The 25335-nt window shown below is 49.9% G+C and overlaps 2 protein-coding genes across 10 annotated transcripts; one reads left to right on the forward strand and one right to left on the reverse strand.

Moving 5' to 3' along the window:
• Positions 1–2: 2 nt before the first annotated feature.
• NIT1 (nitrilase 1) lies at positions 3–3022 on the forward strand. Of its 6 annotated transcripts, none has more exons than XM_045455262.1 (7): positions 3–108; positions 718–816; positions 1070–1324; positions 1456–1559; positions 1769–1902; positions 2071–2196; positions 2481–3022. In XM_045455262.1, coding segments are annotated over exons 1-7 (987 nt in total). In that variant the 5' UTR covers positions 3–106; the 3' UTR covers positions 2748–3022. The 6 variants fall into 6 exon arrangements, with proteins under 6 accessions (XP_045311218.1, XP_045311217.1, XP_045311219.1 ...); XM_045455261.1 differs by having other exon boundaries at positions 33–139; XM_045455264.1 differs by having other exon boundaries at positions 49–155.
• A 280-nt stretch (positions 3023–3302) lies between these two features.
• On the reverse strand, positions 3303–14916 carry DEDD (death effector domain containing). Of its 4 annotated transcripts, none has more exons than XM_045455267.1 (6): positions 14781–14916; positions 12934–12966; positions 6200–6588; positions 5895–6002; positions 5336–5482; positions 3303–4493 (listed from the first exon to the last, which is right to left on the reverse strand). In XM_045455267.1, exons 3-6 carry the CDS (start codon positions 6522–6524, stop codon positions 4117–4119), a joined length of 957 nt encoding a protein of 318 aa, XP_045311223.1. In that variant the 5' UTR covers positions 6525–6588; positions 12934–12966; positions 14781–14916; the 3' UTR covers positions 3303–4116. The 4 variants fall into 4 exon arrangements, with proteins under 4 accessions (XP_045311223.1, XP_045311224.1, XP_045311226.1 ...); XM_045455268.1 differs by lacking the exon at positions 14781–14916 and adding an exon at positions 14622–14724; XM_045455270.1 differs by lacking the exon at positions 14781–14916 and adding an exon at positions 14469–14556.
• Positions 14917–25335: the final 10419 nt, after the last annotated feature.

Genomic DNA, 25335 nt, shown 5'->3' on the forward strand with positions numbered 1-25335 from the left:
CCGTGCGTCACATCCGGTCTGGGAGTTACCGCCCACTCGCCCCGGTGCCTCTGCCTCCAGGCCGCTCTTCGGTTCGGATCCTGCGGATGGTTTTGGCTGTGTCTTCATGTAGGACCTACCGTCTGCCCCGCCGGCCGCGGTGAATTCCGCCTGCGGTGCTTTAACTTGTGCAACAGAGACACTGCCCCTGGGAGAGGGGCAGAACCCTTTCGGACGGGTTAACCGGAGAGTGGGGGCGCGGGTTGGGATCTGGGTGCCAGTGCCCTCTGCCCAGCACGGGGCGGTGGGAAAGGAGGGAAGGTGAATTTCCCCTCAGAGATTCCGGGGTAAGGGGGGGGTGGGGGTGGGGGAGATATGTTTTGAGCAGCAAAGCTGTGCAGGTGTGCAGTCAGGAAGAGAGGCTGGGAAAAACAAGGAAGTTTCATGGAGATGACTTTTGAAGCGCGGATAGGTTTGGCTGAGGAAAATGGCTTCAGTTTAATATGAGATCACTGGAAGTCGAGGTATTCAGGTGCCCAGTAAAGCCCTTTCCTCCATCTTCCCACTTTATGATCTCTTCCTGTAGCCCATAATTACTTACAGTAAGGAGTGTTTTGAAGACTTAGGGGGTGTTACTGGCAGGGCCCTGATTCGGCCCCACAGTGTGAAAAGTCAGAGAAGCCTAGAAATGTACTCCTTGAGGGAGGGGCCGGTGTCCTGATTTCTCACCATCTTCAGGCTGGGCTTCATCATCAGGCCTCCTCACCAGCTCCTGTCCCTTCTTTTGTGTCCTGGACTCCGGATCCCTCGACCGTCAGTACTTTGTGCACAGCCCAGGTAACACGTTTTGTTCTGTCCTCAGTGCCTCAGTAGATGCTCAGTAAATGTTTGTTAAATGACCAGATGGTGGGAAACACTGGGGTACCAACCATCCACAGAACATTTCATCAGTGGGTGGTTGTGCCCCGTTAAGAGCAAGCACAGATCAAAGGGCAGTCCAGCCCTCCCGCCTCCCCATTTGAGACCCTTATCATTAAACTGGGATTTTCCCGTGCTGGGAAATCAGAGTCCTGCCTTGTGCCATTCACAGGCCCAGAGCCATGGCCATCTTCTCTTCTTCCTGGGAACTACCGCTGGTGGCTGTGTGCCAGGTAACCTCAACCCCAGACAAGCAGCAGAACTTTAAAACATGCGCAGAGCTTGTTCGAGAGGCTGCCAGACTGGGTGCTTGCCTGGCTTTCCTGCCGGAGGCATTTGACTTCGTTGCGAGGGACCCTGCAGAGACGCTCCGCCTGTCTGAGCCACTGGGTGGGAACCTTTTAGGAGAATATACCCAGCTTGCCAGGTATCAGGGCAAGGGGGAGGAAAAGGTAGTTTCTTTGTTGGGCACTTGTCCCTGAGTTGCCAGGTGGGAGGGTAGAACCTTGAGAAGAGTCGTCCGTGTCGCCTCCTCCCCCTGCCCCCCTCCTCCCCCAGGGAATGTGGACTCTGGCTGTCCTTGGGTGGTTTCCACGAGCGAGGCCAGGACTGGGAACAGACTCAGAAAATCTACAATTGTCATGTGCTTCTGGACAACAAGGGTGAGACTTCAGAACTCTCCAGCCTCCCGCTTCCCAGGCTTTGCTACCTAAAGTAAGATCCTCCAGAACTGTTACGCAACTCTTTGCTTGGTCAAGGGGCATTTGTACTTCGCATCCTAGCTTATAAGCTAGCTCCCTGGGAGGAGAGGAACGAAGTTGGGTGCTTCTAGGGCACCAGCACTGAGCACTCCTTCTCCATCTTGCTCCAGGGTCAGTAGTGGCCACTTACAGGAAGACCCATCTGTGTGACGTGGAGATTCCAGGGCAGGGGCCTATGCGTGAGAGCAACTCTACCATTCCGGGGCCCAGTCTTGAGTCTCCTGTCAGCACACCAGCAGGCAAGGTGGGAGTTGTGAGAGGAGGAGATGCGGGATCAGGAACACGAGGGAGGAGAGTAGGAACACTCTGAGGTGGTAACAGAGGCTGGAAAGCCCTAAGGAGCGGGGTAGGGAGGTAACGACTAGATGCTGTGACGAACAGAATAGGGGTGTCAGGCTCTTTTTCATTGCAGATTGGTCTAGCGATCTGCTACGATATGCGCTTTCCTGAACTCTCTCTGGCATTGGCTCAGGCTGGAGCAGAAATACTTACCTACCCTTCAGCTTTCGGATCTGTTACGGGCCCAGCCCACTGGGAGGTAAGAGACCCTCCCTTCAAAACCCAAGGGCCTCCTCTAAACTTCCTTCTCCACCCTTGGCCCTACCAGCCGAAGAAAAGATTTTCCTCCCCTTCCCACCCAGGGGGAAGCATTCATTCCCTAGATTGCTGCCCTTCACGTTAGAGAACAGATAACAGTAAATCATTCCTAGGCAGTTATCAGAATGGTCACAAGGAGCAGACTGGCCTGTAACATCCGTCACCTATCAATGCCCCACCGGACGTTCCATGTACGTAAGTGAACTCACGTCTCCTCATCCCCAGGTGTTGCTGCGGGCCCGTGCCATTGAAACCCAGTGCTACGTCGTGGCAGCAGCACAGTGTGGACGCCACCACGAGAAGAGAGCAAGTTATGGCCACAGCATGGTGGTGGATCCCTGGGGGACAGTGGTGGCCCGCTGCTCTGAAGGACCAGGCCTCTGTCTTGCCCGAATCGACCTCGGTTATCTGCGACAGCTGCGCCAACAGCTGCCTGTGTTCCAGCACCGCAGGCCTGACCTCTACGGCAGTCTGGGCCACCCACGGTCTTAAGACTGACTTCTGTGAGCTGACACTCCCATCGTGAGCTGGCGTTGCCGTGACTTGATGGCTGGACCCAGGCGCGGCTCCCCTCACTTGGAGAAGCTCGACTGCCTTGGCGGAACACAGGCTCAGCTTCTCGAGAAAGAAGAAACTTTCGCCTGAGCTCCCATTTCAGTTTCAGAAAGGTGGAATTTTCTACAGTCACTGTTTATTTCATGAAAACCGAAGTTATGCGGAGGGCTGAGCAGCACTGGCATTGAAAAAAATAGAATCATCAGAAAGTCTGTGTCTGGACATCTCCTTTGGGAGCTGAAAAGGGGAGGTGGGGTCGTACCAGCCGGACGAGGCTCCGGTTCTAGGCCTTCTGGCTCCTTCGACAAGCCTCCCTGCCCCGATCAAAGTGCGACACTCAGTGCATGTCCCGGCCCCACGCTCCCAAGCTTGAGCGTGGGAGTGGGGTAGAGAGTGGGGGAGGAAAAAGGAGAGAGGGGTGGGTACTGAATGACTTCGCTTTCACCTAGACTGCCCTTCGCCCAAGCCAGAAGAAAGCAAAGGGGAAAGGGCTGCAGGGTACATGATTTATTTTCACTTGAACATGGAAGGGAAGTCTCACACTCCCCCTTCCCCTTTCCAGGGGGAGTGTATTTTTATCAGCAACCCCTTTGCCATCCGCCCTGTGCGGGAGCAGGGAACTAGGCTGGCCTAGTCCTCTTACCTCAGACTCCCTTTCGGAGGGTTTGACCAAAGGGGGAAAAGGAAGGCGCCACACCAGGCAGAGGTTTCAAGCCATGGAATGGAGGAAAACGAGGCAGAGAGGAGCAGCACCAGAGGCCGGCAGAGAGTGGAAAGGGCCACAGCTTCTTTGTTTTTTAAAAATTCTATAATTTGGGAGAGGGTGGTGATTAGTTTCCAAAATATGCTTCAGAGTCCCACCTTCCACACAGCTCCCTCACTCAGCCCTTTGGTTTTTGCAGACAAAATTTAAGAGCCCTCAGAAAGCCAGAAGTACTGATGACCCCGCAATGCACCCGGAAGCAGTGTTCACTTCGATCCCCTACAAAGACTATGTTCTATAGACTTTGCTTCTCCCTCTACGTTTGTCTTACGGCTCAGTGGCAAGGTGGCTGTAGACGCACATCAGGAGGAGGGGACGTGGGAAAGGGAAACAGAGGGGAAGCCCAGGCACGTGGGTGCAGGGAGGGGTGGGGAACACCGCTTCCATTTTCCTTTGTCTTTTCCTTTAAAAAAAAAAAAAAAAAAAAGGCAGGGGTGTGATTGGTCGGAAGGGTAGAGAACAAACCCCAGAACAGTATGTGAGCTCCAGAGGTGGGCGGGGGGGGAGCAGTCCCCCGAGAGGTGAGAGGTGAGAGGGGAAAGGTCAGGGCAGTGCCTGCAGCATCAAGTTCCTCAGGAGTTTCTGCCGGCCCAGCTCGTAGTCCTCCTCGTCCACATTCACCAGCAGCTTGATGGCTTCGTGGCCCACAGCCTGCTTGAGGGAGTCTGTGATAAAGACACCTTTGAGCGCCTCTAGTAGCGAACCGTTGATGTAGTCGCGCCAGAAGGCGTCGAGGTAGGTGAGCTCGGAGAACTTGATGTCACAGATGATGGAGCCCAGGTCCCGGGACTTGAGGATGGTGTTGGCCTGGTTGAAGCGCTCAAACTGCCGCTCCAGTGGGTCCTGCTTGTTCGAGAACACGTTGCCTTGCAGAGCGGTCTCGTGCTGGCAGTATTCGGCCCGAACCCGCAGTCTGATGTCTGTGGGGAAGAGAAGACACGCACGAGCGGTTGCGGAGGGGGCGCGGACAAGCGGGCTCGGGAGGCTGGAAGACCGGCGGAGGAGCAGAGCTGGGAGCGTCACCTGACAGCTTTCCTACCTCTCCCCCGGGACCAGTTCTTTCCCAAGCACCTCTGAAATCCTCGCCTGAACACACGAGTTTCCTTTAAACGGGCCAGGCCCAGACCAGATCACTGCCATCCCTCACAAGGAGCACCCTGCTTCTAGGCAGTATGTTCCTAACAGGCACAAGTTCATTTAGTTGTTTTCATTTTGTTTTTAATATATTTTTTAAATGCTTTTTTTATTTTTGAGAGACAAAGAGCATGAGTGGGGGAGGGGCAGAGAGAGAGATATACACACACACACACACACACACACACACACACACACACACACACAGAACTCAAAGCAGGCTCCAGGCTCTAAGCTGTCAGCACAGAGCCCAGCGCCGGGGCTCAAACCCATGAACCTTGAGATCATGACCTGAGCCGAAGTCCAAGGCTTAACCGACTAAGCCACCCAGGCGCCCCCAGGCACACGAGTTCATTTTAGTATTCGATCAAAACTTGGTCCATCCTACAATAAGGATGTTGTAACAGCATCCCTTTGATCTCGTATTAACTAGAAAGACATGAATTGGACTCTGCCACAAAGACAGAGGAATTCTCTCCCCACAGATGAGGCAGTTCAATCCCACTAAATCATTCACCCATTCAGTGCGAGCCTGGCACTAAACAGCATAAACTGCCCGGGGTCTCAGCCCTTCTCTGTATTTCCCCCTCCCATCTGCTCCACCTCCAGAACCCTTAAACTTCCTCACCACATGTCTGCTTTTCCTTGGGATCTGGTGTTACTGACTTCCGGCGTTTTCGCTGGCTCCCGAGTGTGGCTCTCCCTCGAGCTGGCCGCTTGCTACACATCTGAGGGCCCGAAGTGGGGCAGCACACCACAGGATAGTGGGGAGGCACTGGCCAGAGGGGAAAAGGGGAAAAAACATAGTAGGGGAAAAGTAGAAATACAAACCGATCTCTTGGAATGAGGAAGGAATCACTTAAGACTGAGACTAAAAGCCTGCGGAACCTGAAAAGGGGATCTGAAAAGAGGACGCACGATGTGGGGACAATCACAGGACCCAGGTGAAGCATTAACACCCCACCTAATTTTTATAGGGCTAGATGCTGGGGGGAGCGGGGGTGAGAGAGACCCAGTGCCCTTTTCATGCAGGCTGGCGAGGCTGGAAAAATGACGAGTTTAGGGTCTTTTTTTTAAGTGAGCGCTATTCCCAAAATGGGGCTTGACCTCACAACCCCAAGGTCAAGAGGGCATGCTCCGCTGACCGAGCCAGCCAGGAAAATTCAGAGGAGTTCCTATCTTCTTACCTGTTTTAGGGGATTGGGGAGGCCTCGGTTCTGGATCGCTGAGGGCTCTGGGGGTCACGTAGCGAATTGACGTCTCCTCCAGATACTTGTCTACAAGATCGGGGCACACTATAGGAGGGGAGGGGGTCCTTCAGGAAAAGATGCACCCCCCCGCCCCCGGTCCAACCCTCCCACGGGCCTCCTAACTCCTCCTAGGTAGCCCCCAGAGTCATCGCCTCCTCCCACCCGGGCTCCTGTGCTGCCGGCTCCAGGCCCCCCACGACTGGTCCCCGGGCCCTGCGGTCTGGCCCCTCGTGCACCCTCACCGGCCCGTCTCCTCTTGAGGGTGACGTAGGGCAGCAGGTCGTGGCGAGTGATGATACGCAGCAGCTGCAGCACCTGGCGGAAGTTACTCTCATCACAGCGGCCCTGGCGCTCCAACGCCAGCAAGAAGTCACGTCCGTTTCGGATGAGGCCACGCTCGTGGTCATCGATGACGTCGACAAAGAGGAAGGAAAGGACGCGCACGTCCCTGTGTGTCAGGTGGGCGCCCACGATGTCAAACATGCGGTGCAGGCTATAGAGCCCGTGCTCCTGCTCGCCGCGTTCTTCGGGCCACACCTGGCCGGCCCGCCGCTTCAGGCCCGCCATGCCGGGGGCTCAGGTGCGCGGCGCGGTCCAGAGTCCCCGCTCGGCGGCCGCGGGCCCCGCTACACTGTAGGGACGAGGAAACAGAGCCTGTGAGCCACCCGGTGGAAGAACTGGTCTTGTTCGCTCCCGTACCCCCAGTGCCTAACGCCGTGCCTGGCGCACGGCAACACTGAGGGTTTATCACGTTTTAAAAAGTGATTATTGCAAAATAAAGCCCAGAGCTCTCCACATCCAACAGCTGTTACCTTAAGTCCAGACCCTACTGGAGAAACAGGGTCGCGTTCCCTGAGAGTGTTATATGCAACTTCAGGCTGCAGACTCAGCAGGAATTGCTGTTAGAGGTTACCCCGATTCTTCCCCTGCCCCCCAAATACTGCTTTTGGTCCCTTTGTGCCCTCCCTCCTACCCCCAACCATCTCACCTCTTAAAGGTAGGCAATCCTGAGAAAAGTAGAGAATTCACTTTCTTTTTTTTAATGTTTATTTATTTTTGAGAGAGAGAGACAGACTGTGAGCCAAGGAGGGTCAGAGAGAAAGGGAGACGCAGAATCAGAAACAGGCTCCAGGCTCTGAGCTGTCAGCACAGAGCCCGACGCGGGGCTCAAACTCACAAACTGTGAGATCGTGACCAGAGCTGAAGTCAGATGCTTAACCCACTGAGCCACCCAGGCGCCCCAAGAATTCGCCCTTAACTAATATGGAAGCTGCAGGAGACAAACCTACAGACGGACAGTAGGGAAACTGAAAATCTTTAGATAAGACCTAGTTTTCATTCTGCCTGTATCATTAACAAGCTAGCTGTGTAGCTGTGTGACTTCAGGCAAGTCACCTCACTTCAAAGTCGCACTGTCCCCCATCTACAAAACATGAAGGAAAGAAGCTACTCCTCAGACTTGTTAAGAATCCAATTAGAAAATACATGCGAAACTGCTGGGGCGATGATTGTGAAAGAGATTTCAAAGAGATAAGCACCCCTGACCTCTGCAGCCCAGAGCCACCCCCTCCCCCAACCTTATCCTCATACTTCCTGCAATCCAACCAAGTTCAAAAGCCTAACTGCACAGGAGGCTAACCAATAATGTTCACCCAAACTCATGGATTTACATCAACGAACATTACTACGTTGAGCACGCTCATGACCCTCCTATGCCAGGTGAACTCACCAATGATGTTCACGCACCATTTGGATATATGCCCTTTCTACTCCTTCCTCGTGGTTGTCATTTCCCCACCCCCTTGCAATGACCCACAGCAGCCGACACTCGTTCTATAATTTGGCATTTGTGGGTTTTTTTTTTAATATTTATTTATTTTGGAAGAGAGAGAGCACGAGAGAGAGAGAACGAGGAGAGGGGCAGAGAGGGAGACAGAGAATCCCAAGCAGGCTCCACGCTCAGCAAAGAGCCTGATGCGGGGTTTAATCTCACAGTCGTGATCGTGACCTGAGCCAAAATCGAGTCAGACGCTCACCCGACTGGGCCCCCCAGGCGCCCCCATAATTCAGTGTTTGGTTCACCAAGTTTCAGCATCAAGCTGGGCAATGTCAATGACCTGTGACCAAGCCTGAAGTCCACAGGCTTCCACATCCACACTTGTCACACACACGTGCTACCCAATACTGTTCCACCAAACCACAGCTCCAATCACCTGTTCCATTATATATTCCTATTGAAGCCACTTCTAAATATGTCTCCAATCACCTCCACCGCCACTGCCCTGCTTCAGGTCCTGATGATCCCTCACTTGGACTATGGCAACAGCCTCTCGAGGGCTCCCCTGCCCACCAATCTTAACCCACCTAAGTCCGTCCCTCATATCCAGCTGAATTCGCTATCTAAAATGCACAACTGAGGAGCGCCTGGGTGCCTCAGTTGGTTAAGCGTCCGATTTCAGCTCAGGTCATGATCTTGCAGTCTGTGAGTTTGAGCCCTGTGTCAGGCTCATGCGGACAGCTCAGAGCCTGGAACCTGCTTTGGATTCTGTGTCTCTGTTTCTCTCTGCCTCTCTCCCACTCATGCTCTGTCTCTCTCTCTCTCAAACATAAACATTGAAAAAAACATTTTTGGGGGGCGCCTGGGTGGCTCAGTCGGTTAAGCATCCAACTTCAGCTCAGGTCATGATCTCACAGGCCGTGAGTTCGAGCCCTGCATCAGGCTCTGTGCTGACAGCTCTGAGCCTGGAGCCTGCTTCAGATTGTGTCTCCCTCTCTCTCTGCCCCTCCTCTGCTCACGCTCTGTCTCAAAAATAAATAAAAACATTAAAAAAACCCCCACATTTTTAAAAATAAAATGCACAGCTGACCACATCACTTTTCTGCTTAAGACCTATCTAACAGCCCCCTCCTTACCTAGAACACTCCAGACTCCTCACACCACACACCAAGCCTTCTGAGATCAGGCCCTGCCTACCTTTTCAACCTCATAACCCACTTTTGATTCTCGACCGTTATCAGTTTGTTTATAACTCACATACAGCAGGCAGTTCATTTCTCTGTCCCTTTCTTCAGGCTACTGCCATTGCCTGAGTGCCCCTCTCCCTTCTCTGGACCCTACCCCCCTATACCACTCCTCTTTTTCACATGGCTAACTCCTACTCATCCTTTACAAGTCAGCTCAGACACCACCTTCACGTTCATTCTCCACACCTCCATGCTGGGATACGTAATCTTCTTCTGTGCTCCTGTGGAACATCATGCGTATTTCTTTTAAGCCCCATTTGTGTATTTATCACCCCAGCCCATCTTAAGCAACTCGTGGACATGGACTAAGCCACATTCACCTTTATATTCTCAGTGCCTAGCAATGCATAGAGGTTGGTACACAGTACTCACAACCTACTGAACCGAGCTTAGTCTCCAAGAGATCATCAAAAGCAGCATCAATTAAGAAACAAACCCACACAGGGGCGCCTGGGTGGCTCAGTCGGTTGAGCGTCTGACTTCGGTTCAGGTCAAGAGCTTGCAGTTCGTGAGGTCGAGCCCCACGTCGGGCTCTGTGCTGACAGCTCGGAGCCTGGAGCCTGCTTCGGATTCTGTGTCTCCTTCTCTCTCTCTACCTCTCCCCCACTTGCACTCTGTGTCTCTCTCTCTCAAAAATAAATTTAAAAATTAAAGACAAAACAAAACAAAAAACAGATACACACAGCCTGGTTACCACGCATACACTCTAGCTAGCCGTAGCCTCCCCTACGCTGCGTGGAACTACCCATACCACGGCACCCTACTAAGCAAGAAGATTGGTGGTCCCGTTTTATACACCGAGACACTGAGGCTAAGTTACAAAAGAGAATAAGGCGCGCCAGGGTGGTTCAGTCGGTTAAGTGACCGTCCGACTCTGGACTTCAGGTCAGGTCATGATCCCACGGTTTGATCAAGCCCCGGGTCAGGCTCTGAGCTGACAGGATGGAACCTGCTTGGGATTCTCTCTGCCTCTCCCCTGCTCACAGTGTGTGTGTGTGTGTGTACGCTCTCTCTCGCAAAATAAATAAAGTTTAAAAGAGAGAGAGAATAAAATAAGCCATTTCCAAAGAGCCAAGTTGATGGGGTCTTAGAAAACTGCAGAGCAAGTGAACCCAATCCTCCCTTCCTCAAGAACCTAAAAGGGAAGCAGAGACTCATACCCATAAGAAAAGGGGAGCTCTATCCCGCACTCACTTAGACCCCAGACATGGGTTTGATATACGAACAAGAAATATGGCTCACAGCTACTTAGGAGAGCCCAGATGCCCCCCACCCCCCACTCGCCTGCTGAGCATGGGAACAGCTGGGAAAACAGCTACCCAACTACAGGGTAGTTTTCTCTGTATCTTCCTCTCACCTGTTGTACTTACTGGGTACAAATGGGGGCGGGGTGGCGGGGGGTGCTGAAGGAAAGTAACTCCTTGCTCATAGCAGGCAACATGAGAAAACTGAGCCTCCTTAGGCGTCTCCCTGTTCCCTGTCCCACCTGTTCCTCTTGGCCAGCTGCTGATTATGAGGATCTCAGAAAAAGCAGATGGGCAGGTTTCACATTCAACCAATCCTAAAAGCAGGTTGCTAGAGAGCTCCCTAATTCAAAGTGTTCTGACTTTAAGTCCCCGGAAATGAAGAAATATGGTCCCTACATACCTCGCCCCTGGAAAATGAGGCAAAATGCAGGAAAGCATTATGGTCCTAATTATTATATATCAATGGATGCAATTCTGTAACAGACCTCAGTCCTCTGAGGGTTAACTCCCTAGATAGGAGGGAAGAAACAGCCACCTTAAGTCCTAGACCCCAGGCTGGATCATTCAAAGTGCCAGGAATTATCAGCGCTTCTAGGTCAGTGGTTCTCAACCACGGAGGACGCTGTCCCCCCCCCCCCCCCGGACATCTGGCGATGTCTGGAGACATTTCAGACTGTTATGACTGGAAGGGGTAAAGGACTGTGCCAGTGGCATGCAGTGAGTAGAGGCCACGGATGTCTCTAAACATCTCAGAATGCCCAGAAGAGCCCCCACAACAAAGAATTATCCAGCCCCAAATGTCAATAATGCTGAGGATGAGAAACCCTGTTCTCGATGGACCGTGACACAAAGGGGCCAAAGAAGAGAGACAGTATGTCACCTTCCCCCTAGATCTAGAGACGGAAGCCATTGGGTCCCTCTGACCCAAACCCATCGAACAGTATTTCAGAAGAAAAGCAAAGCCGGTCAGACACAGACTATAAACTCGTAAGTCCAACGAACCCGAAGGAGTCCCACCCACTCCAACCCTGGCTTCTCTAACACCTGCGGCTGCCATTCAGGTGAGCAGCAAGCCGTGGGCCTACACTCTCTTCGGCCCCATCCCAGGAGGTCGAATGTGACCCAGTTCAATCTGGATCTCTATGAAGATAAGAGAAATGACATCCTCTGCAAGACAAACAAAAAGGATCCTGCCCTTAGGCCTCACAGCCACCTTTCAAGTCCTGAACCTAGAGTTGCAGACCCTTCCTTATTTGACTGCTGATCAGACCTCCTGCTTATTCTATGAAGCAAAACGTAGAAGAGGCTAGAGTTTCCCAAGGCCGTGTCCTTGAGAGAACTGTCAGGAGGCTGACGGGCAAGCTAATACGCAGCCCCCCCACCCCACTTAATTATCATCTGGGATGGTGAGTTCACTCAGTTAGCAATCCAGATGGGGTTCCAAGAATCGATCTAACTTCAGTGCTGAAAGAACATGCCCAACTTCCTCTTAAACCAAAATATACTCGGCTTTCTGTGGCAGTGAAGCTTGGGAACACAGCTTAAATTATACAGAGATCCTAGAGATATCAGAGTCGTGAGGAGAACGTACCCCCTCTAAACAACAGAATTAAGAGACCTTCTGAGTCCCGGTATCTGAAATATTGCCAGATAACAAGAAACAGACCAAACACTCCGCTCAACGAGAGTCCTGATCCCGCGGGCTGCTTTGAGTCCACTGGAGAACCTAACAGGGGTCCCCCCGCTACAGTTCCCCAAGAATAATTCTTTATTCCGAGGAACTGCCGCGTTTCCTGGAGCTGTAGTTTTTTGCTAGTTTGTTTTCTTTAGGGAGGCCCAAGCCAGCCCAAGGCCAACAGACCGTGCCTATATACCTACAGAATTGTCTATCTGGTTTCCACTTCCAGGCAAACTCTAGTCTCATCCCAACCAGGAATGACATCCGTATTTTTTGAGGTACTTGGCTCTCTCAGAAGCCCTTAGAGGACAGTCACGTGGAGGAAACAAAAAAGAATGATCTCTCGAAAGGAAGACGCAACTCTGGTACCATCGCAACAAGGATGCCATCTGTATTTTCGTAGAGCTAGAGGTATTTGACTCTCGCCGAAGCCCTGAGGGACGAAAGTCATGTGGAAGAACTAAAAGAGTGAGGTCTTGAAAGTTGGAATGAAAACAGCATGGAGAAGCCTGAAGAGTGCAGAAAGAGTTTTCCTGCTGGGGGGATAGGGAAAATGTAACCAAATATCTGGAAGTCAGAATTACACAGTATGTTTTCAAAAGGAAGATTCCAGGAACCCTGAACAACGAAAAGACAAAGGTGAGGTGCCTCAGCAGCCCTCCAAGAGTAACATGCAGAGACACTGTACTAGAGTACTAGTTCTGTATGTTAAAAAAAAAAAAAATGTGTCTCTCAGAGCTCACCAAGAAGACTAGATAATGACAAACCAAAGCTGGGGGCTTGCCCCCAAACACCTGATTTCTGCTCTCCTTTTCCTCCTACCAATTTCCAGTTACCCAGAGACACAGTGACTGCAACAGGTCTTATGCACTCAGCTGGGTAGGTGAAAACACACGTTCCCTGGCCTCGAACCCCTTACTGGGCTCAACCCCAATGCATTTCTCTTGCCATTCCCATCCCCTTCCATTGTTCAAAACAACAACAACAACAACAACAACAACAACAACATAAAAAGTTCCAGACTTACCTTTGCAAGAAACTTAATTTCCCAGGTCTCTTCCTAGCACAAGGTTGGAAGCCAGCAGCAAAACAAAAACAAATGAGGGGGAAAGAGTCAATTTTCAAGCCTGATTTTGAAACATCAAAGGCCCAAAGAATTAGTCAGTCCCAGTTCCAAAAATACACAGACACACCTAAAGCCATTTCGATTAAAATGATCCACGGTGAGCTAAAGGGGAGAACTCACTCCCAACCAAGTCCCCAGGCCTCCCTAACGCTCTACTGGCCAATTCAGGAAACAATACCAACTCCCAGAATTTCCAGCCTGGGTGGCTCATGGCAAGAAAGGTCCCAAATTCAACAACTTGCGGGAAAACCAATCATCCTCTGATACCTTCTCACCTGACTCCTCAATGCCTTATGAGACCCACGTATTTCGTTACATTTTTGTTACATTTTAACACTGACTTTCAACTTTAGGGAGAACTGGAGACAGGGAAATGATTACAGCCAAAGAAGGCACTTTCTATCCCTTAGCTTATCAGACCAGAGCTAGCCTCCAAATTCTGTCTTCACCCTTTCCCTTTACACACAGCGAAAACAAAATATCCACTGAGGCCCGGCTTCCTGATACATCTACATTTCACCAGGGAACCTTTCCTATATGTGAACGCTGACCCCTCCCTCTTAGCACTTAAACAGAAAAAAAAAAAAAAAAAGTCTGGAAACTAAAGCAATCATTTAATTATCCAGGCTGCCCAGATGCCATCCTGTTTTCTGTTCCCTTTCTCAGACTTCCAGAGCCTCCACCCTGGCATGTAGGGCTCCAAACCAGCATGGCTGTTTCCCCATTCTTACACTGCTAATTGCTAGAAACTAGAAAAGTCCTTTACTCCTTCTACACTTCGGTGGCGGTGACACCGGCTTCCCCGTTCTCCCTTCTTTCCCTAACCAGAAAAACAAGGGAGCAGTAAGTCAGGGAGCCTCGGGAAAGCAAATCCACTTGAACCCTCATCCGTTCTCCAAATTCCCTAATTCTCCCAATTCCCCATTTCTCCAAACCATTCCCTTCTGCCCTTCCCACCCTACTAAAAGCTAAAGGCCTGGCAATTAGAATTGGTTGCAACTGAGGCTGCTTAAGTCTGCTCTCTCTTCCTTTCCACGGGGAAAGGGAAACCCCCAACCTCTATCCCCCGTGCAGCTCCACTGTCCTATCTCCCAGCCCATTCCCCTTCCTCCCAAACTTTCCTCTTAGTCTCTCACTTTCCCCATTACCTCGTCACACCGCCACGCTCTCCATTCCCCCCAATCTCCGTGCTCTCCTTTTCCACCCAAATGCTCCCCTAGGCCCTTCCCCCTCCCACCTCCAATTTCACACTTTCAAAACCGCCCCCCCACACGTCTGAAGTCCCCTCCTCACCCTCTCCCACCCCCTCCCAAGACCGCTCTCCAGAGTCCAGTCCCTCCCACCACATGCCACCAGCCTCTTCCCCTCCGCACCCTCGGCCGCTCCCTCCCGCGCCCACCGCCCTCGATCCGGCGGGATCGCAGCCTCACTCCCACCTCGGCCGCGCCAGCACCCCCGGCCGGGCCCGGCCCGGCCCGGCCCGGCCCTTGTTTACGCCCCTCCCCGCGCCCAATCCCCCGCCTCGCCCCTGCTCTCTCCCACAGTTGCCACCTCCCCCGCACGCCCCCTCGGCCGCTCCCCTCCCCCACCTCGCAGCGTCCCGTCACCTCCCTCTCTCGAGGTTCTCGGGCTGGACGTCGCCTCCGCCTCCCCCTCCACTTTCCTTCCCCTAGCCCTCCGCGGCCCCGCCCGGCCCCGCCCCGTCCCGCTCGCCTCCCCCTCCCCACCCCGCCGCCCCGCCGCCTCACTCTCGGCTCAGGCTCGGCGCCGCCATGTTGGATCCATCCGCGCCGCCCTCCCGAGCCGTCGCACGCCGCCGCATCCGGGCTCCGGCCGCCGCCGCCGCCGCCGCCGCCGCCGCGGGCGCGGGGGAGGCGGGGGGGGCGGCCGCGTCCGGAGCAGCGCCTCCCGGAACCTGGCCGGTTAGCGGCGGCTTCGAGACCATAGTGAGGCATGAGCCGGGGTGGCCATGCTAGGTGTGGGCAGCCTGGCAGCGGCATTAACCGGGGCGTGGATAGCTTCACTTTGGGTCGAGAGACTAGAGACTGGCAGCCATCTTGCTTTGGGGCAAGCGGGCAACGCAAGTTCTTCCCGACGGCGGCTTCGGGGCCGTCACGAGGAGGGAGTGCGGGTTGCGTCCTCGAGTGTGAGGACGTTGGCGGCGCCGGAGCCGGCCGGTGTCGACTTCAAGACCCATCGAAAGACTGGGACTAGCAGCCATGACTCATAAGGGCGGAATCTAGCAAGGGTCGGACTGCCCCGCGAACTTCGGGAAAGGTTCACGATCGGGATTTGACCTTTGCCCTGAACTTCCGGTAAATCCGGACTTTCCGTAAACCGCAGTCCGGAGCCGAGAGCGCTGCTCGGATGCCCCCTCGGATTTCATTCTTTGAGCATTTGCCTTTTAAGCGCCCGCTTCCTGAAGGAAGTGTCGCCAGAGCCGAACCTTGGACTGGTGGGACTTGGGGCTGGGGGGGCCGGATACGTTCTGGAGCTGTCAGCAGCCTGTGGGTTAAAGGAGAGGTAACAGAGGAGGCCTGTGAGAATGGGAGGGGCCGATTGCGCAAGGCCTTGTAAATTAGTTGATTTTATCCGAAGGGCCGTGATTTTATTCGAAGAGCCTTGGCCGAGAAGGGAACAATTGTGTTTGCATTTTTTAAAGATCGCTGGTTGCAGTAGGGAGAATGGATAGGAGGGAACGAAGTTAGAGGCAAGGAGACCAGTTGGGAAGTTTTTTACCCAGGCAGGAGACGGGGGTGGTCCGCCCTAGAGAAGGGCGACTGCAGGCGGAGAAAACTAGATCGGAGATGGGGATGAGGCCGAGGTTATTTCCCAGTGCTCTGACTTGGACAACTGGGGGAAAGTGATGCCATTTTGTGTTTTGTTTTGGGGGAGAGAATGAGTTTTCGGTGCCTGTGGGATGCCTATCAGACAATTGAATATTCGGTAACGTGGATTGGAAGCCCGACAGAAAAGTGTGAGGTGTGCGTGCGCGCGAGCGAGCGTGTGAAGGTCGATAGTTGTTGAAGCCGGGGAAGTGGATAAGACGGCCTGGAGAGGGATGTCTGCGTCTGAAAAATGAGATGAGGGAAGAGAACAGGAAAGGGGGGCGTTGAGAAGGGGCAGACGAGGGGAAGAAGGAATCCAGGAGAGAAGTATCAGGGAACCTGGTCAAAGTGATAAACGTAAGAGATTAGGTAAACGTGGACTAAAATGTGACCAGTGGGTATTGCAAAATTGCCTTTAGTAATTTTGAAGCACCTTGTTCCAGAGATGCGGTGGGATAGGAACCAGAATAAGTTGAATTGAGCGACTGGAAAGGGACAGTGTAGACCGTTTTCTCACGGTGTCGTCTGTAAAAAAAAAAAAAAGGGGGGGGGGGCTGGCAGTCGAGTGTAGCCCGAGGCTGAATTCCAAAGAAAAGGAAGGAGTTTTCGCTGCCTGTGGGATGGCCAGAACTACCAATGGCGATTGAATATACAGATCTAATAGTAGAAGTAGATTAAATGGAAATTACTACCTGGGGGAAAAAAAGCAATGCCAGAAGAATCCACACAGCACATTTACACAGGCATTCAAAAATTGACCATGAAGAGTGTGGGCCTGAGCAGGGTGGAATTTATACTTTTTATTTTAGATCCGTCTTTACTGTTTGAATTTGTTTTCCTATGTACATATGTGGTCTTTACAGAAAACTACTTTTTTTTTTTTTTTTAAACTTTAGTGATATATAGGTCAGAAATTCGGAATTACGAACATTTCAGTGGCAGTTGAAGCTATAGATTTGGGTAAACTCCAGAGAACAGCAGAGGGCTAAGGAGAGTGCTTTGGGGAGAATTCCAACATTTAAGGTACAGGTAGAGGGGCACTGGATGGCTCAGTTGGTTGAGCGTCTGACTTCAGCTCGGGTCATGATCTCACGGTTTGTGGGTTCGAGCCCCACATCGGGCTCTGTGCTGCCGGCTCAGAGCCTGGAGCCTGCTTCCGATTCTGTCTCTCTCTCTCTCTCTCTCTCTCTCTCTGTCTCCCTTCTCTGCTTGCTCTCTCTCAAAAATAAACATTAAAAAAGAAATTTTTTTTTTTTAATTTTTTTTTTTTTTCAACGTTTATTTATTTTTGGGACAGAGAGAGACAGAGCATGAACGGGGGAGGGGCAGAGAGAGAGGGAGACACAGAATCGGAAACAGGCTCCAGGCTCTGAGCCATCAGCCCAGAGCCTGACACGGGGCTCGAACTCACGGACCGCGAGATTGTGACCTGGCTGAAGTCGGACGCTTAACCGACTGCGCCACCCAGGCGCCCCAAAAAAGAAATTTTTTTTAAAGTCCAAGTAGAAAAAGAGCCCTCGGAGAATCTTTGAAGAGGAACAGCCGATGAGAAAGAGTAGAAATGGGGTGATAAGTGGTATAGAATCTGAGGGAAGAGAGTGAGTGTTTCAAGAGGATCACAGTTGTTAAAAGTGTCAGATGTCCTCGGAAAGGCACCTAACAGGAAACGTGCTTTTAGTTCCAGACCTACTTTTTCTGGAAGCTTGGCACAGAGGTCACATGCAGATCATGAACCTTCCCCCAGATATGTGGAATCTGATCCCTTTGCTTTCCACCCTTATGCATCATGGCTGCTAGCCCCATCTCAGAATCTGGTTCTGACACCACCCGTGTTTCCACACTCAGCATTGCTGCCTCTCCCGTTCCTTGCCGTGGCCCTGAAGCTGCCCTCCAGAAAAAACCCGTGTTGGGGCACCTGGCTGGCTCAGTGGGTAGAGCATGCGACTCAAGAGTCTTAGGGTTGTGAGTTCAAGCCCCACAGTGGGTGTCGGGGTTACTTAAAAAATAAAATTGGGGGGCGCCTGGGTGGCTCAGTCGGTTAAGCGGCCGACCTCGGCTCAGGTCATGATCTCGCGGTCCGTGAGTTCAAGCCCCGCATCGGGCTCTGTGCTGACAGCTCAGAGCCTGGAGCCTGTTTCAGATTCTGTGTCTCCCTCTCTCTGACCCTCCCCCGTTCATGCTCTGTCTTTCTCTGTCTCAAAAATAAATAAACGCTAAAAAAAAATTAAAAAATAAAATAAAATAAAATTGGAAGTGGATTCTCTCTTTTAAAAAAGGAAGAAAGAAAGAAAAACCTGTGTTGCCGAAATGGTGAAGATAAGGAAAGTAGGAGTATAGATTGGAGTTGAGCAAGTCAAGAAGTAACTGGGGGGGGGGGGTAGGGGGGGTGGGGACGACTCATTAAAAGAAAAAGAACTAACTAGAGGTCGCGTGGATTTTCCTAAAACCACCCAGAACGATAGGGGAGTTGGCAGACAGAGGTTACTGAATAGGCGCTGGGCGTCCTCAAAAAGCAGGAGGGCTGAGGCTTCAAGGGGGAACGGGTTTTAGCAAGATGATGAAAGCACAATCCTCTGAAGATGAACAGCCTCTACTTTAGAAGGTTGAAAGGGGGGCGCCTGGATGGCTCAGTTGGTTAAGCCGCCGACTTCAGCTCAGGTCATGATCTCGCGGTCCGTGAGTTCGAGCCCCGCATCGGGTTCTGTGCTGACAGCTCAGAGCCTGGAGCCTGTTTCAGATTCTGTGTCTCCCTCTCTCCGACCCTCCCCTGTTCATGCTCTGTCTCTCCCTGTCTCAAAAGTAAATAAAACGTTAAAAAAAAATTAAAAAAAAAAAAGTTTGAAAGGAATGGAGTGGGGCGCCTGGGTGGCTCAGCCAGTTGGGCGGCCGACTTCGGCTCGTGTCATGATCTCACAGTCATGTGAGTTCGAGCCCCGCATTGAGCTCTGTGCTGACAGCTCAAGGCCTGGAGCCTGCCTTGGATTCTGTGTCTCCCTCTCTCTGCCCCTCCCCTGCTCATGCTCTGTCTCAAAAATTAAATAAATAAATAAATAAAATAGAAAATAAAATAAGAAGAGGGGCACCTGGGTGGCTCAGTCGGTTAAGCATCCGACTTCGGCTCAGGTCATGATTTCCGCAGTCCGTGAATTCGAGCCCCGCGTCGGGCTCCGTGCTGACAGTTCAGAGCCTGGAGCCTGCTTCAGTCCTGTGTCTCCCTCTCTCTCTTTTCCTCTCCCCCTCATGCTCTGTCTCTCTCTCTCTCTCTCTCTCAGAAATAAAATAAACATTATCAAAAAAAGAAGGTCGAAGGGAAGAGGTCTCCCTTAGAAAAAGCCAAAAATTTCTACCCCACTCATTTCCCCCTTGAGCCCATGGGAACTCCTCCTTTGTTAACAGCCTCCTCTCTCACCTCATTTTCTTCATAGATTGCTCCCTCGCTTTCCCTCGAGGAAGACTCATCAGGACATAGGTAGCTGTGATGTCGGGGGGGGGTGCCCCCAAATACGTAAGTCCCCCCAAAAGAAAAACAGGTCTACTACTAAAACTAACCTCACGTTCTCTCCATACCCACATCCTGAAAGTGGCTTGACATGCTGGCGATGTGGACGTCATGGCAGTAATTCCTCTCCATGAGCCCACCCGTCCTCTCCAAACTTAGTGCAACCGCATTGAGAGGAGCGGAGAGGAAATGGCATGCTGAGGACGGCCTTCTCCAATAGTGTGGTGTCCAGTGTGCCCATTGAAGCGTACGGGGGAGAAACCACAGTGCCTCTAAGCTCAGAATGGAACACGAAAGGGAGGGCTGGGGCTCCCCTTCAACTTAGCAACTGAGCTTTACAAATCCCAGGGCCTGGCCGGCTGTCCCTAAGCTAAGTCAATCCATTGGTGGCTGCATCTGTAGGAATGTTTTGTTTGGGGAGCCTTGGAAGTTCACTGTCTCGACATGAAGCCTTGAGATGTAATAGGTGTTGAAGAGATCGTAATGGCCACATCAGAGCTGAGCAGATTTCCTGAGATGAGCTGTAAAAACACGAGCTAAAGCAGAGAGACCCGTGTGGAAATGGGCACTGTCACACCTGTCACCTGAAAAAGTGCTTCGAACACATTAAGGTTTTGTGTTAGCCATAGCTAAACCATTTCCCCCTTGGCTTAACCTCTCCGTCATCTCTACAGTGAAAGCAACAACTTCGTCCCTTGTCTTATGATCCCTTTCTACTCCCTCCTTGCTTCCACTAGAAATTTGGGGAAATTGGGGCACCTGGGTGGCTCCGTCAGTTAAGCATCCGACTCTTGGTTTCAGCTCAGGTCATGAACTCGGGCAGTCCTGAGACTGAGCCCCCCTTTGGGCCCTGTGCTGACAGTGCGGAACCTTCTTGGGATTCTGTCTCTCCCTCTCTCTGTGTCCCTCCCCTGCCCGTGCTCTCTCTCAAAATAAATAAACTTCAAAACAAAACAAAATTCTGGGGTGCCTGGGCAGCTCACTCAGTTAAGCGTCAGACTTCAGCTTAGGTCATGATCTCATGGTTCATGGGATCGAGCCCCACACTGGGCTCTGTGCTGACGGCTCAGAGCCTGGAGCCTGCTTCCGATTCTGTGTCTCCCTCTCTCTCTGCCCCGTAATGCGCATGCACTCACTGTCTCTGTCTCTCTCTCTCTCTCTCTCAAAAATGAATAAACATTAAAAAAAAAAAACCCTCTTGACTCTTCCGGGACCACTCTGATTCCTGTGTCCCTGCCTGGGCTTTACTCTTGAATGTTGGCCCTTCAGCGACTTGTGGACCTGACAGTTCTCTCTAGTTCTTGGGTCTGTTAACTGTAATCTGTTCATGTTATTCTTTTTCAGCCAGACATCTTGTTAGCTCCTAGTTTCATTTGAACTTCAAACCTAACTATAAGCCCTTAGCTAGAACTCCAGTATCTCCTGGCTTCTGAATGGGACCGCAATCAGTCATGAATCCTAGTGACCTGTGTAAAAATCTCCTTAACCTGTTCCCTTTGCTCGTTCCCCTGCTCGGACTCACTGATAACGACTTTGGGCAAGTTCCTTCGCTTCTCTGAGCTTCTGTAAAAGGGCAAATATAACATCCACCCCATAGGTCACTGTTTTAGTGATTCTATTAAGTTAATATATATGAACTGTTAGCATAGGACCTAGCCCATGGTAAGTGCGCTATCGATGTTACCCAGTACTTATGGACTAGAATTTTCAGCAGGTTTCAGAAATCCCTGGGGTTCTTTACCAGTGCTCTCTGCTGCCCCCATGTGGATGACTTTTTCTAAGCCACTGGGTATCCTACAGGCCATGACCCAAAACGGCCCTGTTAAACCAGCCTCCCCAGCTAGCTAATTAGAGAATCAATTCTTTGGTTGATTGTTCAGTCAAATAAAAATGCTTCTATATTCTAGCCCATTCTCTGTTTAAAGGAACGTGTCAGGAAACCTATGTTTTTCTGAAAGCAAGATATACCATCAGGGTGCCTGGGTGGCTCAGCCGGTTGAGTGTTGCCCGACTGTCAGTTTCAGGTCATGATCTCACAGTTTTGTGGGTTCGAGCCCCGCATCAGACTCTGTGCTGACAGTGCAGAGCCTGCTTGGGATTCCCTCCCTTCCTCTCTCTCTCTGCCCCTCCCCACTCATGCTGTTTCTGTCTCTCTCAAAATAAATAAATAAACTTGAAAAATAAAAAAAAAGATATACCGTCTGTGACATTCTCCTAGTTTGTAACAAAGTAACACAGGCAAAGAATGTCATTTAGATTTACTTAACTTGGAGCGCCTGGGCTGGCTCGGTGGAGTGACTCTTGATCTCAGGGTTGTGAGTTTGAGCCCCACACTGGGTGTAGAGACTATTTGAAAATAAAATCTTTAGGGGCGCCTGAGTGGCTCAGTCAGTTAAGTATTCACCTCTTTGGTTTCGGCTCGGGTCATGATCTCACAGTTCATGAGATCAAACCCCACGTCAGGCTCTGCTTAGGAGTTCCTCTCTCCCTCTCTCCCTCTCTGCTCCTCCCGTATGTGTGTGCTCTGTTCTCTCTCTCTCAAAATAAATAAAACATTTCTAAAAATACTAAAATAAAATCTTAAAAAAAGACACAGGTAGGTCTTCATGGAGCTCACTGTTTACATGAGCATACAGACACTAAGGAAAGAAAATAAATATTCTAAATTGAGAGAGGTGCTAGGAAGGAAAAGAAGTCTGTGACAGAAAAATGAGTGATCAGGAAAAGTCTCCCTCTCTCTCTCTCTCTCTCTTTAAATGTTTATTGATTTATTTTGAGAGGGAGAGAGTGAGAACGAGCAGGGAGGGGCAGAGGGAAGGAGAGGGAGAGAATCCCAAGCAGGCTCCACACCATCAGCACAGAGCCCGATGCGGGGCTCAAACCCACGAACCGTGAGATTAGGACCTGAGCCAAAACCAAGAGTCTGACGCTTAACTGACTGAACCTGCCAGGTGCCCCAGGGAAAGTCTCTCTTTGAAGAGGTGACTTGGAAACTGAGACCCAAAGGCCACAAAGCAGCTAACCACCCTGCAGAGAATAGGATACTCCTAGGCTGAGGATACCTAGGCAAGAGGACCAAAGGCGAGGAAGCCTTGACATCGCGTAGTGGATTGCGGTAAACGGCTGTAGGCATCTGGGGACCACAGCCTTCTTTTCTCGGTGCGCATAAATCCCTTTTTTTTTTTCTTTTTTAGTTGACATGTAATGTAATGATGATTTCAGGAATCGAATTTAGTGATTCATCACTTACATATAACCCCCAGTGCTCATCCCAACAAGTGTCCCCCTTAATGTCCCTCGCCCAGTTAGCCCATCCCCCCTCCAGCAACCCTCAATTTGTTCTCTGTACTTAAGAGTCTCTCACAGTTTGCCTCCCTCTCTGTTTTTATCTTCTTTTTTCTTCCCTTCCCCTGTGATTATCTGTTATATTTCTTAAATTCCACATATGAGTGAAATCATATAATATTTGTCTTTCTCTGGCTGACTTATTTCACGTAGCACATGAAATATACATATTTCACGTAGTATATATATATATATATATATATATATATATATATACCTATACCTATATATACATATACCTACACATATACCTACATACATATATATATGTATATATACATGTATATATATATATACATATATATATGTAGGTATATGTGTAGATATATATATATATCTTTAATATATATATATATCCCACATCTTCTTTATCCATTCATCATGTCCATATCCTTGATGGACATTTGGGTCTCTCCATCCTTTCGCTATTGTTGACAGTGCTGCTTTAACATTGGGATGCATGTGCCCCTTTGAATCAGCACTCTTGTAGCCTTTGGACAAATACCTAGCAGTGCAGTCGCTGGGTCGTACGGTTGTTCTATTTTTAATTTTTTGAGGAACCTCCACACTGTTTTCCAGAGTGGCTGCACCAGTTTGCGTTCCCACCAGCAGAGAGAAGTGTTCCTCGTTCTCTGCATCCTCGCCAACATCTGTTGTTCCCAGAGTTGTTAAGGTTAGTCATTCTGACAGGTGTGAGGTGATATCTCATTGTGGTTTTGATAAGCCATTTTTTAATACACGTTCTAGAATTTTACTTAGAATCAATCATCTGTTTTTCAGTTTCCAGAATTCACCATCTAGAATTTCACCCTTTGAAAATGTGGACATTTGCTGTATTGTGAGTTCTTCAGATTATGTAAAGGGGACAAAATTTCACTTACATAATACTTCTGATTTCTAGAATACCATGTGTCCAGGGGCTGAACTCATTTAAAATGCTAAGGATCCTGTCATTTAAAATGCCAAGGATCCTAAAATACTGTTTTAGTTGATCATTAATGAATTTATAACTAACATAAAGAATTTTCCTCACTCCTCATTTTACATCATTTCTTCATGTTCCAAGCTTTAGCTATTTATATACATTTCCATACCGTTAAAATAATAATATAATTAGCATTATTACAGAAGATATCTTATTTACCTAGATCACTCATGAGAATCAACTTTAAAATTACAGCAAATAATAGTAGAATTTAGTAAAGTGGGAGGAAAGCAACATGTAAAAATAAATATCCTTTATATATATAAACACTAAGTTAAAGATGTAATTAAAGAAAAGACTCCATAGCAACAAAACAGATAAAATGCCTAGGAATAACCTTAACAAGAATGTGCAAGATCTGTATGAATTTTAAAATGCTACCCACATAAAAGAAAACTTGAACAAATGGAAAGTAACATCATGTTCTTGGATAGAGAGAATATATAATGATGTCACTTTTCCAAAGTTGTCTATAAATTTAATATGATCTGTAGAAAAATATTGGCAGGAGTTTTTAAAATTAAACAGGCTTATTTTAAGTTTACATGGAGAAATAAAAGAGGATTGAAAGGAAAATCCTGGAAAAGTAACAAAGAGAAGCTGGCCCAGCCAGATTGAAAAATGTATTATAGGGGCTCCTGGCCAGCTCAGTCCATAGAGCATGTGACTCTTGATCTCGGGGTTGTAAGTGTGAGCCCCACACTGGACGTAGAGATTACTTTAAAATAAAAAGCTAGGGGCCCCTGGGGGGCTCAGTGGGTTAAGTGTCTGACTTCAGCTCAGGTCATGATCTCACAGTTCATGGGTTTGAGCTTCACATCAGGATCTCCGCTGTCAGATCCTCTGTCTCCCTCTCTCTCTCTGCCCTTCCCCCTTTAACACTCTCTCAAAATAAATAAATAAACATTAAAAAATAATACAATTAAAATCTTAAAAAAAAAAAAAAGAAAAAATATTATAAAGCGACAATAATTAAAGCTGTGGGTGATGTCCTGTGTGTGAACAACTCTATGGAACAGAATAGAAATGAAAAGAGACCCAAATACATGTAGAAATTTTGTATTGATAAAGGTTTGCATTATTGAATTCATTAATTACTTTTTAAAATGTTTATTTGTTTTGAGAGAGACAGAGACAGAGAGCGAGCGGGGTAGGGGCAGAGAGAGAGGGAGACAGAGAATCCCAAGCAGGCTCTGCAGCTGTCAGCACAGAGCCTGATGCGGGGCTCGAGCTCATGAACCAGGACATCATGACCTGAGCCGAAATCAAGAGTTGGATGCTTCACCAACTGAGACATCCAGGCGCCCCAAGAATATGCGTTATTTAATGAGTGGTGTTGGTGCAACTGAATCAACACCTAGGGGGAAAATGTTGGGTCCACACCGCATACCCTTCATCCAAATCAATCCCATATAGATGAATATCCAATCCTAATTAATGTAAAATACTAGAAGCTATCTACACTTAAGGGCACAACAATGCTGAAGTAAAAGAACGGATGGGGCACCTGGGTGGCTCAGTCGGTTAAGCGTCCGACTTTGGCTCAGGTCATGATCTCACAGTCCATGAGTTCGAGCCCCGCGTCGGGCTCTGTGCTGACAGCTCAGAGCCTGGAGCCTATTTCAGATTCTGTGTCTCCCTCTCTC

The sequence above is a fragment of the Leopardus geoffroyi genome, chromosome C3 (genome assembly GCF_018350155.1).
Source record: "Leopardus geoffroyi isolate Oge1 chromosome C3, O.geoffroyi_Oge1_pat1.0, whole genome shotgun sequence".
Taxonomy (NCBI): Eukaryota; Metazoa; Chordata; class Mammalia; order Carnivora; family Felidae; genus Leopardus; species Leopardus geoffroyi.

What these genes read in the sequence shown, in the direction of transcription:
- NIT1 (XM_045455261.1), top strand. Translation starts at nt 87, where the DNA reads ATGGTTTTGGCTGTGTCTTCATGTAGGACCTACCGTCTGCCCCGCCGG. An exon ending in CGTCTGCCCCGCCGGCCGCG is followed by an intron (nt 140 to 717) that starts GTGAATTCCGCC and finishes CACCATCTTCAG; the next exon opens with GCTGGGCTTCATCATCAGGC. An exon ending in GAATATACCCAGCTTGCCAG is followed by an intron (nt 1,325 to 1,455) that starts GTATCAGGGCAA and finishes CTCCTCCCCCAG; the next exon opens with GGAATGTGGACTCTGGCTGT.
- DEDD (XM_045455267.1), bottom strand. Translation starts at nt 6,524, where the DNA reads ATGGCGGGCCTGAAGCGGCGGGCCGGCCAGGTGTGGCCCGAAGAACGC. An exon ending in TCCCCAATCCCCTAAAACAG is followed by an intron (nt 5,483 to 5,894) that starts GTAAGAAGATAG and finishes CCCTCTGGCCAG; the next exon opens with TGCCTCCCCACTATCCTGTG. An exon ending in CAAGGAAAAGCAGACATGTG is followed by an intron (nt 4,494 to 5,335) that starts GTGAGGAAGTTT and finishes TCTTCCCCACAG; the next exon opens with ACATCAGACTGCGGGTTCGG.